Consider the following 16,561-nt stretch of genomic DNA (forward strand, 5'->3'; position numbering starts at 1 on the left):
CACTCTTTTTAATATTATGATTAATCATATTTTCTTAAAAGTTGGCTCAACCATTTCCAAATTGTTATGTACTGATGCGGTGTGGAAGAGAGGCAAGAATATAAATTACATAATTCAGAAAATGCAGACAGCAATTAATGAAGTAGAGGAATAGGGATGATGTGGGGGGGGGGGAAGAGTTTAAATCTTCTGTTGCAAAGACTTGGGTTATTTGTTTTTCTGAAAGGAACATTACACACACAACTGATCTCAAGTTGTATGGTAAATCTCTTAAACAAAAGTCACTGGTAGAGTTTCCAGGTATGTGGATGGACACAAGGCTAACATGGAAGGAGCATGTGAATAAAATTCTAGAGAAATGTAAAAAAGCTCTTTTTGTGCTGAGGTGCTTAGTTGGGCGTGATTCGATCTTCCATGTTTTTTTCTTTTGCCTGTGCTTGATTTGGGCCTTCAGGAAAAGACCAAGAAGAGGAGAGATTGTTTAACTGTGGCACAAGAAGTTCAGCAAAATATGCAAGGCAGATACAACGGCTTCTTGTACATCTACACAGATTGCTCAAAAGATCCAGTGACAGGTCGTACAGGTGTTTCGGTTTATGTTCCAAAGTTTCAGGTGACTATTAAGAAAAGATTATCAGATAAAGTATCAGATACTTTAATCTGAGATGGTTGCTATCATTTTAGCCTTGGAATGGGTTAAAGAAGTACGCTCTGATTATGGATTTCTGTGCTCTGATTAGTTCTCATTTTTGACATCTATTAAAACTTGAGATTGTTGAGGTTGCAGGGTCTAGACTTGTGTATAAATATCTTATGGGTCCCTGCCAATGTTGGGGTTGAAGGACGCAAGCTGGCAGACATGCTAGCCAAGCAATCACTTAAATTCAAGGACATAAATGTAGTGCTGCCTTTGCATAAATGGGAACTGAAAGCCGTAATTAAAAGGTCTGTTCAATCACTGTGGCAACAAAGATGGGATAAGGAAAAGAAAGGATGGCACTTATATAAAGTTCAGAGGATGGGAGATCGGTGAAAAAGATGGGTAGAAGTTATACTTACACATTTACGTGTTGAACATACTAGTTGAATAATTCCTTGTTCAAAATTTAAATGCAAGTTACAGGCATATGTAGGGCAAGCACTTGTCAGGAAATAGTGCAGCATATACTGATTGAACGCAGTTCCGATGAGGTGCAAAGGAAACATCTAATTGCTGAATTGAGATCTTTTGGACAACATAGTTTAACACAGAAAGTTTGTTATCACTGCCATTGTGATGTACATAAATGCATATCTGACTTTATGAAAAGCATCAGGTGTTTTGATATTATTTGAGTATTTTTGGTGGGGGGAATTTAGTGGGTGTACTTCCCATCGCTTTGCTCCATGCTCCATCTCAGTAGGTAGGGGTAATGCACCTTATGTTGGTCTGCCAACCACCATTAATCTTTATAAGAAGAAGAGTTATTGATCGATATCTTTTACTGATTTTTGAGGAAAGAGAGTAGGGATAACCCTGGGGATTAAAAACTAGCGACTGTTACTTCAGTGCTGGGCAAATTATTGGATAAGATTCTTTAAGGTTCTTAGAGCCAGGATCTACAAGCATTTGGAAAAGCATTGTCTGATTAGGGATAGACATGGCTTTGTGAGAGACAGGTCATTCCTCTCCAGCCTGATTGAATTCTTTGAGGACGTGACAAAACACATTGATAAAGGTAGAGCAGTGGATGTGGTTTATATGGATCTTAGTAAGGATTTGATAAGCTTCCCAAAGGCAGTCTCATTCAGAAAGTCAGGAAGCATGGGATCCAGAGAAACTTGGCAGTGTGGATTGAGAATTGGCTTGCCCATAGAAGACAGAGGTTGGATATAGATAGAGCATTTTCTGCTTGGAGGTCAGTGACCAGTGGTGTTCTGCAGGGACCTGTTCTGGGATTGATGCTCCTCGTGATATTTTTTATCAGTGCCTTGTATGAGGAAGTGGAAGAGTGGGTTAGTAAATTTGCAGATGAATGAAAGTTGATTGTATTGTGAAGAGTGTAGAAGGTTTGTCAATGGGAAAATGATAAGCTGCAGAGATGGGCTGAGAAGTGGCAGATGGAGTCCAACCCAGAAAAATGTAAAGTGATTCATTTTGGAAGGTCAAATTTGAAGACAGAATATGAAGTTAATGGTAGGATTCTTAGTAGTGTGGAGGAACAGAGGGATCTTGGGGTCCATATCCATAGATTTCTCAAAGTTGCTATACAGGTTGATAGAGATTTCGAGAAGATGAATGGCGTGTTGGCCTTCATTGAGTTCAAGAGCCATGAGGTAATGCTACATCTCTATAAAACTTTGGTTGGACTACACTTGGAATATTGTATTCAGTTTTGGTTGTCTTATTATGGGAGTGATGTGGAAGGTTTGAGAGGATACACAGAAAGATTTACCAGGATGCAGCCTGCATTGAAATGCATGCCTCATGAGGGTACAGTAGATTATCAAGTGAGGATGTGAAGTGACTTGGTGGATGTGTACAAGAACGTAAGAGGCATAGATCAAGTAGGTAGCCAGACTTTTTTTCCAGGGCAGAAATAGCTAATATGAGGGGGCATAACTTTAAGGTGATTCATGCAAAGTGCAGGGGGAATGTCAGAGATTTTTTCACACAGAGAGTGGTGGTAGAGGAAGATACATTTGGGACATTTAAGAGTCTCTTAGATAGGCACATTGATGATAGAAAATTAGAGGGTTATGTGGGAGAGAAAGGTTTAAATTTATCTTAAGAGTAGGTTAAAAGGTCAACAAAACAGTGAAAGAAGGGGAATTTACTCTGCCTTAATGTTCTATGTTCTCCCTAACTGAACCAACTGGCTCTGATTATTCATCAATTAAATGATTGAGAGTAAAATGAAACATAACAAGGGAGAAATAAATATGTTAGAAGATAATGTGGGAGACAACAAAAAATGACATTAAAAATCAATGGGAAATAGAAAAGCAAGAAAACAATGAGACTTGACTGGCAACTATCATGAAGTAGAATTATACAGCATGTATTAGACAAGGAAGCAATTCTACAAATGTACTAGTCCATTGGCAAAGCGACACTTGAAACTCTGTCAAACAAGGTTGCTATATCTGCAGTGAAACCAGTTTAAGAAAAGTTCACTACATTAATCTGAGGATGAAGAGGTTATTGTATAACAAATGATTAATTTTGTTGGGCTGTATTCATTGTTCAGAAGAATGAGAGGTAATCTTATTAAAATTTAACATTGATATGTATGCTTGACAGGATAGAATTTGAGAGGGTGTTTTTTCCTTTGTGGGGAGTCTAGAACTGAAATATATTTTCAGAATAAGTGTTCTAATTAAGACAGAAGAGGTGAATTTCTTCTTGCAGAGGGTTGTGGATCGTTGGATTTCCCTACATCAGATTTCTGGAGGCTGGGTTGTTAACAAGATGGATTTTTGGTCTATAGGAAGCTGAAGGTTATAAGAAACACGAGCTGAGACTATATCAGTAATTATCTTATTGAATGGATGATCAGGCTTGATGTGTGAAATAGTCCACGCTTGTGTGTCATTTTTTATTTTCAATCATCAAGTATAGTCAGGATGTTGAAGGACATTTGTAAGTTGATGCTGAGCTGAGATTGCAAGTGAAAACACACTTCCAGTGCCAACAACATTAGGACAACTAACTATGGTTGACACATCTTTGAGATGTTGGAGGGAACGGCAGCACCTAGGGGAAACCCATGTGGTCGCAGGGAGGATGTGCTCACTCCACCCAGACAGCTTTGGAGGTTGGGAATGAACTCAGTTCACTGGGGCTGTGAGGCAGGAGCTCTGTTAGTTACACCAGCGTGCCACCAAGGATCTGTAAAACTTCTGCATTGCAGTTGGAGTTGCACTCATCCAGGAAAGAATAAAGTTTAGCCAATACACTGCTGATGTACCTTGTAGATGGTGGAAAGATCGTGTGGAGGTAAAATTTGTTTCACTCAAAGTGATGGGCACACACCAAATGTCTTTATCCTCCTGAGGAAGTATAGAAAAATGGTGACCTTTCTTGGCCTTGGCATCCACTGGATGGACTATGGATAGGCTATTACTGATGTTCTAGGAACTGGAAGTTCTCAACCCTCTTGATCTCAGCACCATTTATGTAGACAGGAGCATGTGCACCCTCCCCAAACCTCCCAGAAGTCAATGGCCAGCTCTTAAGTTTTACTGACATTGAGGGAAAGACTGCTGTCATCACAGTATGTTACTAAGCTCTCTGTCTTCTTCCTGTTATTTGAGATATGGCCCACTGTAGTGATATCATCCCTCTATATGGAGTTAAAGCAGAATTTGGCCATACATTCAGTAGGGGGCTAAGGACACAGCCATGTGGGATACAGTAGTCTAAAGCAGGTATTTTTACTGTCCAGATATTGCAGAGATGTGTAGGGCCTGGGAAATGGTATCTGCTGTAGACCTGTTTTGGCAATAGGTGAATTGCAATGGGTTGAGATTGTCTGGGAAACTGGAGTTAATGTGTGTCATGACCAGCTAATCAAAGCTCTTCATGGTGATGGATGTCACAGCCACCTGGAGGTAAACATTAAGGCAAGTTACCTTGTTTTTCTTAAATATGAGGATGCTAATGGTCTTCTTAAAGCAGATTGGAACCTAAGATTGAAGCAGGGAGAGGTTCAAAATGTCTGCAAGGATCCCCGCCAGATGGTCTTTCCAGATTCCCTCTCTGTTGGACAATTTTTACGTCTGCAATGGAGGCACAAGATCTAAGGACATAGCCAGGGATACCATCCAGGCCCAAAGCTTTCACAGGGTTCACTTTCCAGAAGTTTAATCTTACACCCACTTCAGTGGCTATGGGTTCAGGAGAATTGGAGACTGTTCAGTGGTTAGTAACATTCCAATCCCCTTCTGTTCAAAATGTGTTTAGAATACATTACCTCCATTGGTAAGTGATGTGCTGTTGTCAGCAAAGCTGCCTGACTTCATTTTGTAGACTGTTATAGCATGTAAGCCCTGTCACAACTGGCGAATGTTCAGGACCCAATCTTGGATTGGTATTGCTTCTTGGCACGTCTGATAGCTTTATATAGGCCCCATCTCAACTTCTTGTGAAGATCAGTCAGCTGATTTAAACACTGCAGTCCTAGACTTCATTAGGGAATGGATATTCCAGTTCATCCATAATTTCAAGCTTGGGAACATCTAGATTGTCCTCTTTTGGGCATAGTCTTCAAAACAATTACTGATAAAGTCTGTGATGGTAGTGACATGCTTATCTAGGCTGGTAGCTAAGTCGTTGGACATGAATCAATATAACAACTCAGCAGTCAATAAAGAATCTCATCTATTTCCTCAGACTAGGACTATATGAGTATATGTACTAGATCCTCAAGTTTCAATTGCCGTTTGTATGCAAGGAGTAGCAGCATAGCCTGGTGGTCTGATTTAACAAAGAGTGGATGTGTGTTGGGGAGGTGGGTGACTCAATAGGCATTTTTGATGGTTGTACAGCATTGATTGAGGGTGTTCAGGCCCCTGGTGGGACACGAGATGTGCCAGTAGAATTTTGGTAACACAACTCTTGAGGTTGGCTTCAGCAATGAGGAAGAGGGTCTCAGGGCAACCCATTCCAAGGCTGTTGACCACAGAGCATAGTTCATTGAGTGCAGGCTTCATGGGTGTCTGGGTTGAGATGTAGACTGCCACTATGAGAACTGAAATGAGCTCCCATGGCAACTAATGTGGTTGGCATTTTACTGTTAGATATTTCAGGCTGGGCAAGCAGGAACTCACCAGCAATGTCATATGCAAGAACCTGGAAAGCTGAACACCTCTGCTTCTAACTTTGCCCAAGTACTCTGTACGGTCCATCTGGTGAATCAGACCATAAGAGCTTAAGATTTAGGAACAGAAGTAGGCCATTCAGCCCATCGAGTCTGCTCTGCCATTTAACCATGCTGGTCCACTTCATCCAATCATCCCCACTCCTCTGCTTTCACCCCATACCCTTTGATGCCCTGGCTAATCAAGAACCTATCTATCTCTGCCTTAAATACACCCACTGACTTCGCCTCCACAGCCGCTCGTGGCAACAAATTCCACAAATTTACCACCCTGACTAAAGTTATTTCTCCGCATCTCAGTTCTAAAAGGACGTCTTTCAATCCTGATGTCGTACCCTCTTGTCCTAGAATCCCCTACCATGGGAAATAACTTTGCCATATCTAATCTGTTTAGGCCTTTTAACATTTGGAATGTTTCTATGAGATCTCCCCTCATTCTCCTGAACTCCAGGGAATACAGCTCAAGAGCTGCCAGACGTTCCTCAAACAGTAACCCTCTCATTCCTGGAATCATTCTCATGAATCTTCTCTGATCCCTCTCCAATGTCAATATATCCTTTCTAAAATAAAGAGCCCAAAACTGCACACAATTTCCAAGTGTGGTCTCACGAGTGCCTTACACAACTTCAACATCGCATCCTGGCTCTTATAGAAACATAGAAAATAGGTGCAGGAATAGGCCATTCAGCCCTTCGAGCCTGCCCTGCCATTCAGTATGATCATGGCTGATTATCCAACTCAGAACCCTGTACCTGCTTTCTCTCCATACCCACTGATCCCTTTAGCCACAAGGGCCATATCTAACTTCCTCTTAAATATAGCCAATGAACTGGCCTCAACTGTTTCCTGATAAATTAGGGAACCAAAACTGCACACAATATTCTAGGTGTAGTCTCACCAAGGCCTTGTACAACTGCAGTAGAACCTCCCTGCTCCTGTACTCGAATCCTTTTGCTATGAGTGCCAACATACTATACTAATATATAATATTATATATTATATATACTATACTAACATAATATTCCCTGGCCACAGGAGTGGTACCAGAAAATTGGACAATGGCAAATGTTGCTCTGTTGTTTACGAAAGGTGATAGAGATAATCCTGGGAATTACAGAATGGTGAGTCTTAGGTTAGTAGTGGGATATTGGAGAGGTTTCTCAGAGATAGTATTTACAAGCATTTGGAGAATCATAGTCTTATTAGAGATAGTCAGCGTGACTTTGTGAGGGTTCATGAGGTTCATGCCTCATGAGCCTGATTGAGTTTATCAAGGAGGTGATAGAACAGATGAATCTAGGTGATAAAACAGGATGTGATATACTGTAGATTTTAGTAATGTGTTTGACATCCAGAAAGTCACGAGGCATGGGACCCATGGAAGCTTGTATTCGGAATTGGCTTGCCCATAGAAGACAGAAGGTGGTAGAATATGGAGTGTATTCTGCTTGAAGGTCAGTAACTAGTGGGGTTCCACAGGGATACGTTCTGTGATCCGTTCTCTTTGTGACTTTTATAAATGACGGATGAGGAAGTGGAAGGAAAGTTTAGTAAGTTTGTAGATGACATGAAGATTGGTGGTGTTGTGGATTGTGTAGAATATTGTTGTAGGTTACAATGAAATATAGACAAAATGCAGAGCTGGACAGAGAAGTGACAGATGGAGTTCAGTCTGGCAAAATGTAAAGTGATGCACTTTGGAAAATTAAACTTGAGGACAGAGTACAAGGATAACAACAGGATTCTTTGTAATATTGAGGAAGCAGGTTAAGACCTACAAGTATCTGGGAGTACAGTTAGACGAGAAGCTAGACTGGACTGCCAACACAGATGCCTTGTGCAGGAAGGCACAGAGTCGACTGTACTTCCTAAGAAGGTTGGCGTCATTCAATGTCTGTAGTGAGATGCTGAAGATGTTCTATAGGTCAGTTGTGGAGAGCGCCCTCTTCTTTGTGGTGGCGTGTTGGGGAGGAAGCATTAAGAAGAGGGACGCCTCACGTCTTAATAAGCTGGTAAGGAAGGCGGGCTCTGTCGTGGGCAAAGTACTGGAGAGTTTAACATTGGTAGCTGAGCGAAGGGCGCTGAGTAGGCTACGGTCAATTATGGATAACTCTGAACATCCTCTACATAGCACCATCCAGAGACAGAGAAGCAGTTTCAGCGACAGGTTACTATCGATACAATGCTCCTCAGACAGGATGAAGAGGTCAATACTCCCCAATGCCATTAGGCTTTACAATTCTACCACCAGGACTTAAGAACTTTTTAAAAGCTATTATTAATGCTTTTTGAGATAGTGATTTAGATGCATATCATATTTTTTACTGAGTTAAGTATTGTATGTAATTAGTTTTGCTACAACAAGTGTATGGGACATTGGAAAAAAAGTTGAATTTCCCCATGGGGATGAATAAAGTATCTATCTATCATCTATCTATCTATCTATTTCCAAAGTTCCCTGAAAGTTGCTATGCAGGTGGATAAGAAGACCTATGGTATTTTAGCTTTCACTTGTCGCAGGATTAAGTTCAATAGTCATCAGGTAATGTTGCCGGTATATAAAAGTCTGGTTGGACAACACGTGAAATATTTCATTCATATCTGGTCACCTCATTGTAGGAAGAATGTGGAAGCTTTAGAGAGGGTGCAGAAGAGATATACCTGACTGCTTGGATTAGAGAACGAGAGAAAATCTGCAGATGTTGGAAATTCAAGCGACATGCACAAAACGCTGGAGGAACTCAGCAGGCCAGGCAGCATCTATGGGAAAAAGTACAGTTGACATTTCGGACCGAAATCCTTTTGCAGGACTGGATTAGAGAACATGTCTCATGAAGAAAGGTTGAGCTAGCTAGTGCTTTTCTCTTTGAAGTGAAGGAGGATGAAAGGCAACTTGATAGAGGTGTATAAGATTATAGAGTGGACAGCTAATGTCTCTTTCCCAGAATGGCAATGGCCAATACTAGTGAACATACATTTAAGGTGAGTGGAGGAAAGTTTAGGGGAGTTATTGGATATCTGTTTTGGTTTTTTTTTTAAAAACACAGAGAGTGACAGGTGCCCGAATGCCCTGTTGGTAGAGGCTGATAAAATAAGGGCATTTAAGAGACACTTAGATAAGCACATGGATGTAAGAAAAATGAGTTACATAGAAGGGAAGGATTAGACTGGTTGTGCAGTAGATTCATATAGGTCGGCACAATATTGTGGACCAAATGGTCTGTAATATGCTGAATTCTAATAGTCAGGGTGGAACCGTTGGCCTGTTTCCATGCTGTATCTCCCTATGACACTATCACTTCATGTGTTTGTTGGGAAACTTGTTCATGTTAATATGGTCACAATCAGAGGGAAGTGGTTAAATTCAATTGCTGGTTTAATGACAACGACTGACATTTATGTAATTTGTATGCTACTTATCAGTCCATGCATTATTGCATATAAGAATGTGTGTCTTCATTTGTTGTGTTGGGAATGTAGTTGAACATCATACAAATAGCAGAAATTCTCCACTCTGATAATAGTAGAGGGAAAGCCATGAATGAAGCCACGGGTGAAGTTGGTTGGATGAAACTTACAAATGTTATGGATATTATGATTTCTACTGAAACCCCAGGTCCCATTTCAAATTGCTGTTTCAAACAATACCCCAGTTTTTAAATTGCAATCAATGATTTTCAGGGCCAATTATTTTGCTATCTCTCCCTTACTGTAATAATCCATCACTCTTCTGATTATTGACACTAAAGACTCTTTATTGACTAAGCTTCCACTTCTGATTTGTAATCACTTTACCTCTACAACAACTTACCTGTAATAATAACCATTAGCCCCTACTATTAACTGTCGAGCCGTAATTGTTCCAATTATTCATCAGGGAATGTTAATCATCAAATCCGTTCAGTCAACAATGGGATGAAACTCGAAGTGATTATTGATTTCCGCTGTTGCTACCCTGGAAGTCCATTATTGATCTTACTTGAATTATCAAACACTAATATTTGAAATATTCAGCAAGGTGGTGAACTTCCTACGTGAGCTTCAAACGGCAAAGTAATTTCACTAACACGATCTTATTGTTAAACCTGGTACACAGACACACACTCAATATTTTGTGATAATAAATTACAAAAGTTAACCTGCTTGCAAGTTCAGCATAGCCCATTCTGTATCAACAGTTACTGTTGATCAGCGCTGGCTGGCTGTGTGTTTTTTCTCTCCCTCTCTCTCTTTCATGATGGAATAACCCCAACTCGGGACTTCTCCAGAAATGAGGTGACTGGAAGCGCCACTCTTACCGTCGCGTCCTGCCCCGCGTAGTGCCCGATCACTCGGGAGCCTCCCGGATGCTTTCTGCTGAACTCGCTGATATCGTAGACCTTCCTGTTAATCACCAGCCAACGGTCGCTGCGGGTGCAGTGCTTCTGCACTTCATCCCAGGTAAAGACTCGGTGCCGACCACAATCTGTACTCGAGCCCATTATTTGGAGCACGGACGGTAACTCGCTCCACCTGGACTGTGCCTCAGGCCTCTCCTCACTCCCGACCCGGGTTTCACGCTCCTCTCATCTCCCAGCTTTCTGCTTGAATTTTCCACCATTCCCTCCTCCCTCTCGTTCGTCCCAACTTCAGTACCACATCCAGAGGCAGACCCTAAAAGCCGAAGCTAATTGTTATTGGATGGTTTCTCCATCACGCCGCCACTTTCTACGATGATTAGTCAATGGGACCATCAATCATTCAGTCAGTCGTCCCTTCCTATTGGCGGATAGCCCAAAGATGAATCTGATGAACTCTTTGTATTATTGGCTGATGGATTCTTCAATTCCTGATTTCTATTGGTCCTGTAATATTAACTACTCTCACGCGGTTTCGAGCTTGCCTTTCATTGGCGGCTGTTCGGACATCAGATCTTCTCGAAGAGGCAGACGATGAATGAAGTGAGTGGTTTCGCTGGTGGTTGATGAAACTAATTTTATTACCGGGTTAAATCAGATCGGGTGCATTCAGCCAGGTTGCAAGGAATTGGGGGCGGGACGAGGAGTACGCTGTCGATTCAGGCTGCACTGGCCGTGAAAGAGACGAGCAAGGGTCTGGTGGCAGGTCGTTCACGGTCTTTGTGGGAGAGATCTATTTCTATAAAGCAAATACTCCCTATATTCGCAAACGTGGCAGAGTGCTTCATCTAGAATCGATTAGTCTCAAGGAGAATAGTCTGTGCCTTCAGATACGCCCCCCATCTTGTAACAGAACCTCGACCGAAATGGTAAACCAGAAAAGCTGAAAATCCTCCCAACCGAAAGCAATGAATGAACAACAACCTGATTACAGACAGACATACTTTATTGATCCCGAAGGAAATTGGGTTTCGTTACAGCCACACCAACCAAGAATAGTGAAGAAACATAGCAATATAAAACCATAAATAATTAAATAATGTTAATCATGCCAAGTGGAAATAAGTCCAGGACCAGCCTATTGGCTCAGGGTGTCTGACACTCTGAGGGAGGAGTTGTAAAGTTTGATGGCCACAGGTAGGAATGACTTCCTGTGACGCTCAGTGTTGCATCTCGGTGGAATGAGTCTCTGGCTGAATGTAATCCTGTGTGGAGTGGATGGGAGACATTGTCCAAGATGGCATGCAACTTGGACAGCATCCTCTTTTCAGACACCATAAAAATATTTGCTTTATAAAGGATCAATTACGTGAATATCGTGTAGCCGAAATGGAGAACACAAGAGTAGATATAAATACAATATACAAATGCAAAAAGTCAAAATTGTGAAAAATACCACAGTTAACATATCAGATGGTTATCCTTAAACAGACAAACTGAAGAATAAGGCTAAAAGGACATTCTGAAAAGGAACGAATATACCAATCACATGTAAGGTTAATATATAGCTTACACAATTTTTTTTAAAAGAAAGCAGCTGCAGCTCTATATAACTCACACAAAATGCTGGTAGAACACAGCAGGCCAGGCAGCATCTATAGGGAGAAGCACTGTCGACGTCTCGGCCCTAACGTCAACTGTACTTCTTCCTATAGATGCTGCCTGGCCTGCTGTGTTCCACCAGCATTTTGTGTGTGTTGCTTGAATTTCCAGCATCTGCAGATTTCTTCGTGTTTGCAGCTCCATACAACACGTGTTTGGGAAGTGGAGCTGCAGCCGGATGACCTTCCACTCATACTGGAGAATGAGGAGGCAGGTAGCTGAGTGACTGTCAGTAGAGGGAAAGCCGATTGCACACAGTACCCCTCCGGCCATTCGTTTCCCTGAGTAATAAGTATACCGCTTTGGATAATGTAGGTGGGGGGTTGACCCAATAGGGAAAAGCCGCAGAGACTGGATTTCTGGCACTGAGTTGGGATCACTGGCTCAGAAGAGAAGGGTGAAGAAGAAGAGTGCATTAGTGATAGGGCAGTCGTTCCCAAATTCTTTTGTGTTACCGCCACCTTGACTTCCAAACCACATTTCTCTCCGGCCATTATATAAAAATTATAAAGAATTTTGATTTACGATGCACAGCAAAAGAAAATAGAAACTGCAAATCAAAACAGTGACAAATAATTGCAAAATAAATCAAATGTATTTAAAGCTACAAATAAAATTATTTGTTTAATTAACTACAGTTGAACAATTTTCATCAAGAATGTTAGAGCAGATGTTAATGGTCCAATTGCTTCATTGCTTTTCACCTTTCAATGAGATGGCTGGGCTTGGTGAAGTGACATCCGCTTCTCAAGGTCACTCAGAAGCAGTCTCAGATCCCCACGTTCAGTAATTTGCAGTCTGTTTCCTTGCTTTGAAAGAAGTTGGGCAACTGGACTAAAACCGTGCTCCACTAACTATGACGTTGTAAAGGCAATAAAGAACATCTTGACATTTTTCCACTGTGCAGGATAGTGTTTAGAGATTGCTATCTGCAATCAAAAGACTTGAAATTATTTTTTGAACCTCGGCTTCAGCTCAAAGTCATTTTGTAGCAGGATCTGTTCTTCCTCTATTCTTCCCGTTAATTCCTCATTACAAGGGTTCAGGAATGGATTTATTAACCAATCTGGAATTTGGATCGAGCGAAGATCCTTAAATCTCTCTGACATGTCTTTATACAGCTCCAGGTGGGCACAGTATGCTTGTAGATCATCGACTTATATTCTTTCTTTCTCTTTCAACTCAGAGAGGCTCAGAAATTGGAAAAGCTCACGATGGCCGATGCTGCACTTAAATAGTGTTAACTTGGACAGAAATGTGGAGATGACTGTTCTGACTCTGATAAGATTTACATAATTTCCTTGCAAGTGAAGATTGATTTTATTAAATGTTGTGAACAATTCTGACAAATAAACAATATAATACATAATATTCTTGAGTTGATTACTCAATGAAGCATACAAGTCTTCAAAGAATTTTATCACAGTTTCAAAAAGTTCATAAAAGTGTTTCAGGCAGTTTCCATTTGACAGCCATCTGACTTCTGTGTGCAAGCATTCAAGCTGTTCATCATTCTCAATACAAAGCTCTCAAAATAGTTGAGAATTTAGAGCATGGGTCTTGATTTTATTTACCACTGTGATAACAGTATTTAATGATTTGTGTAGCTGATTGCTTATAAGATGTTGTCTGTGAACTACACAGTGATTAGTGACTATGTTAGGTACAGCTCTTTCCAAGAAAGAAATAACCCTGTGGCATCCTGTCACTGATGGTGTTTTAGCTGTTGCACAAGCAAGAATGTTGTTGAATGGAATGTCCTTCTCTTTGAAAAAGTGCTCAATAATTTGAAATATTGACCCCCACCCCTGTATCTGTTTCTAGTCCCCTTGCAAAGAACAACTCCTGAACCATGCTTTCATCTTTTATGAAGAAAACATAATGAAGAAGCAATGATTTGAAGCAAATTTGACTCATCCAACTGCAGAGCAAATTCTGTTGTCCTAGTATGTTGCACAATGTGTCTTCCACATTCTCAGACTTTGAACAGAGTTGTCACTGAGGGAAATTGCTTTAATTATTTAGACTGGTGACTTATGCAAAACCATACTCAGAACCTCCCTTACTGCTGTTAGAGTCAGTCCTTCACCAATTGCATGGTGCCTTCCAGATGTAGCAATAAGCAATGAAATGTTGTATGAAGCATGCAAAGCATCTCTGTTTTGTTGTGAAGTGCTGGCAAACATGTTTTCAAGAGTTTTCCATTACTGAAATTTTTCACAGTGACTGAAAATAAGCCAAGTATTGTTTGTTTTATCAGAGTGTATTCACTTAAAATGTTCAGGGGGCGTAGATGGTTTCTTTGCCCCATTTGAAAAAACTTTTTCACACAACAGCCACATTAGCTGTTGTTGGTTGCTTGGTGCTGGTATAAATCCATATTTCAGTTACTCCAGACTATACTGTCTACACGTCTTTTTTGTTTGGTCTGCCTCTGCTAATCCATTTTCATTATGGATTAACAAACACAATCAAACACTTGTTGTTTAAGTCCAAACTCAAGCGCTGTGATTAATGAAGGGGAAAGTTATGACATCATCATAGCTCAGGCAATACCTGACTCTCCACCTAAAGGTATATAAAGTGGAGTAGTGATATCTCGGTTGGACTGAGGTCTAGAGAAATGTGGGAAAGAGCATTTGAAAGGGCAGGTTATGAACTTTACTCCATTGAATGCCATACCCTAATTTACATGAAATATTTCGCAGTGTGATTACAGTATGAGAATTGTACTAGCTAACGTGATTCAAGCAAAGTCTAAGAGGACGGTGTGTTAGCAAGAGGTGAGGTGATTACATGATCATTGTAGCCAATTATGAGGCACGAGGCTCAAATGCTTATAATAGGTAAACTATTTCTTAAATGAAGCCTGTAATCCCTGGGGAACTCTGTTTATTTTCTGATCCTTGGGGTTCTTCCAGGAGTCAGGAATGATGAGCAGTCTTAATTCTAATGATGTTTATTTTAGAATACAAACAAACATACAAATATGATGTAAACTAAATGAACAACTGAGGAAGGATGCTAAGAGATAAATGAATGGCTAAGAGTGTGAAAACAAAAAGAATGATGATGGCGCCTGTGAAAAACACATCACTATTATAATCGAGATAAGAGAGATTACTTAGATTGAAATAAACTAGTTAATAGGCAATATAATTAACACAATTATTACACAGGAGTATTGTGCTAATACTTAGCCAGTGGAAATTGAGAAAGATGATAAACCATTAGGTTAACTGCCGTACCACTTTCTGCCTGTAAGTGGGGATGAGCCACAACATACTGTGAGAAACACATGACAAATCTTATAATCAAAATTAGAATCAGGTTTAGTATCACCAGCATATGACGTGAGATCTGTTGACTTTGCAGCAGCAGTACCTTTGGTCATTTCTTTGGTCTGACTGACATTGAGTGCAAGGTTGTTGCTGCGACACCACTCAACTAGCTGGTATATCTCACTCCTGTACACCCTCTCATCTTCACCTGAGATTCTGCCAACAATGGTTGTATCGTCAGCAAATTTAGAGATGGCATTTGAACTGTGTCTAGCCGCACAGTAATGTGTGCAGAGAGTAGAGCAGTGCGATAAGCACATATCCCTGTGGTGCGGCAGTGTTAATGGTCAACGAGGTGGAGATGTTATTTCCAATCTGCAAAGTATGTGGACTTCTGTTTAGGAAGTCAAGGATCCAGTTGCAGAGGGAGGAACAGAGGCCCAGTTTTTGGAGCTTTTCAATCAGAACTGTAGGAATGATGGTGTTAAACGCTGAGTTGTAGTCGAAAAACAGCATCCTGACACATTGTCCAGGTAATCCAAGGTCATGTGGAGAGCCAATTAGATTGCATCCGCTGTAGACTTATTATGGCATCAGGCAAATTGCAGTGGGTCCAGGTCCTGCTGAGGCAGGAGCTGATTCTAGCCATAACCAACCTCTCAAAGCATTTTATCACCATAGATGTGAGTGCTACTGTATGAAAATCATTAAAGCATCTCACCCTGCTCTCCTTGGGCACTGGTATAGTTGTTGCCCTTTTGAAGCAGGTGGCAATTTCTGACTGTAGCAATGAGAGATGGAAATTGTCTTTGAACACACCCACCAGATGGCTGACACAGGTTTTCAGAACCTTACCAGGATTTGGAGGTGCCATCAGGGCCTGTCGCCTAGCGACGGTTCACCCTCTTGAACAACAGCCTGACGTCGGCTTCTGAGACACAGGTCACAGGGTCACTGGGTGCTCTTAGCTGTAGTTTTATTCTCCCTTTCAAAGTAGGCATAGAAGGCATTGTGCTCATCTGGGCATGAAGCATCACTGCCATTCATGCTGTTGGGTTTAGCTTTGTAGGAAGTAATATCTTGCAAACCCTGTCAGAGCTGACACCCACCCAATGGTGCCCCAACCTCGCTTGAAATTGTTTCTTTGCTCTTGAAATAGCCCTCCTCAAGTCACACCCGGTTTTCTCGTATAGATCTGTGTCACCAGACTTGAATGCCAGAGATCTCAAAAAATGTAAGAAAAAAATGAAGTCCACTTACCCACTCACCTTGCCAATGCCGAATGAGCCAAAACCCTACCACTTAGACTCAGACCACAGAATATCATTGGCGGAGTGGTCTGAGCCATTCGGCCCATCAAGTCTACTCTGCCATTCAATCATGGGCTGATCCAATTCTTCCAGTCATCCCCACTCCCCTA

At 41.2% G+C, this 16,561-nt stretch overlaps 1 protein-coding gene and 1 long non-coding RNA gene across 3 annotated transcripts in view; one reads left to right on the forward strand and one right to left on the reverse strand.

The window, feature by feature from the left end:
* The window catches only part of LOC140729521 (acyl-CoA (8-3)-desaturase-like), a 64,369-nt gene extending 53,872 nt beyond the window's left edge, over nucleotides 1-10,497 (reverse strand). The window contains exon 1 of one of the 2 annotated variants that reach the window (XM_073049347.1): nucleotides 10,160-10,497. In XM_073049347.1, coding sequence (XP_072905448.1) covers nucleotides 10,160-10,342 — 183 coding nt within the window. In that variant the 5' untranslated portion in view covers nucleotides 10,343-10,497. The remainder of the gene's footprint in view (nucleotides 1-10,159) is intronic. The other variant, XM_073049346.1, reaches the window with a different exon arrangement.
* A 35-nt stretch (nucleotides 10,498-10,532) lies between these two features.
* On the forward strand, nucleotides 10,533-13,231 carry LOC140729522 (uncharacterized). The gene is made up of 3 exons (XR_012099343.1): nucleotides 10,533-10,801; nucleotides 11,914-12,074; nucleotides 13,051-13,231. It is a non-coding gene; the product is annotated as an uncharacterized lncRNA (long non-coding RNA).
* Nucleotides 13,232-16,561: the final 3,330 nt, after the last annotated feature.

The sequence above is a fragment of the Hemitrygon akajei genome, chromosome 6 (assembly GCF_048418815.1).
Source record: "Hemitrygon akajei chromosome 6, sHemAka1.3, whole genome shotgun sequence".
Taxonomy (NCBI): domain Eukaryota; kingdom Metazoa; phylum Chordata; class Chondrichthyes; order Myliobatiformes; family Dasyatidae; genus Hemitrygon; species Hemitrygon akajei.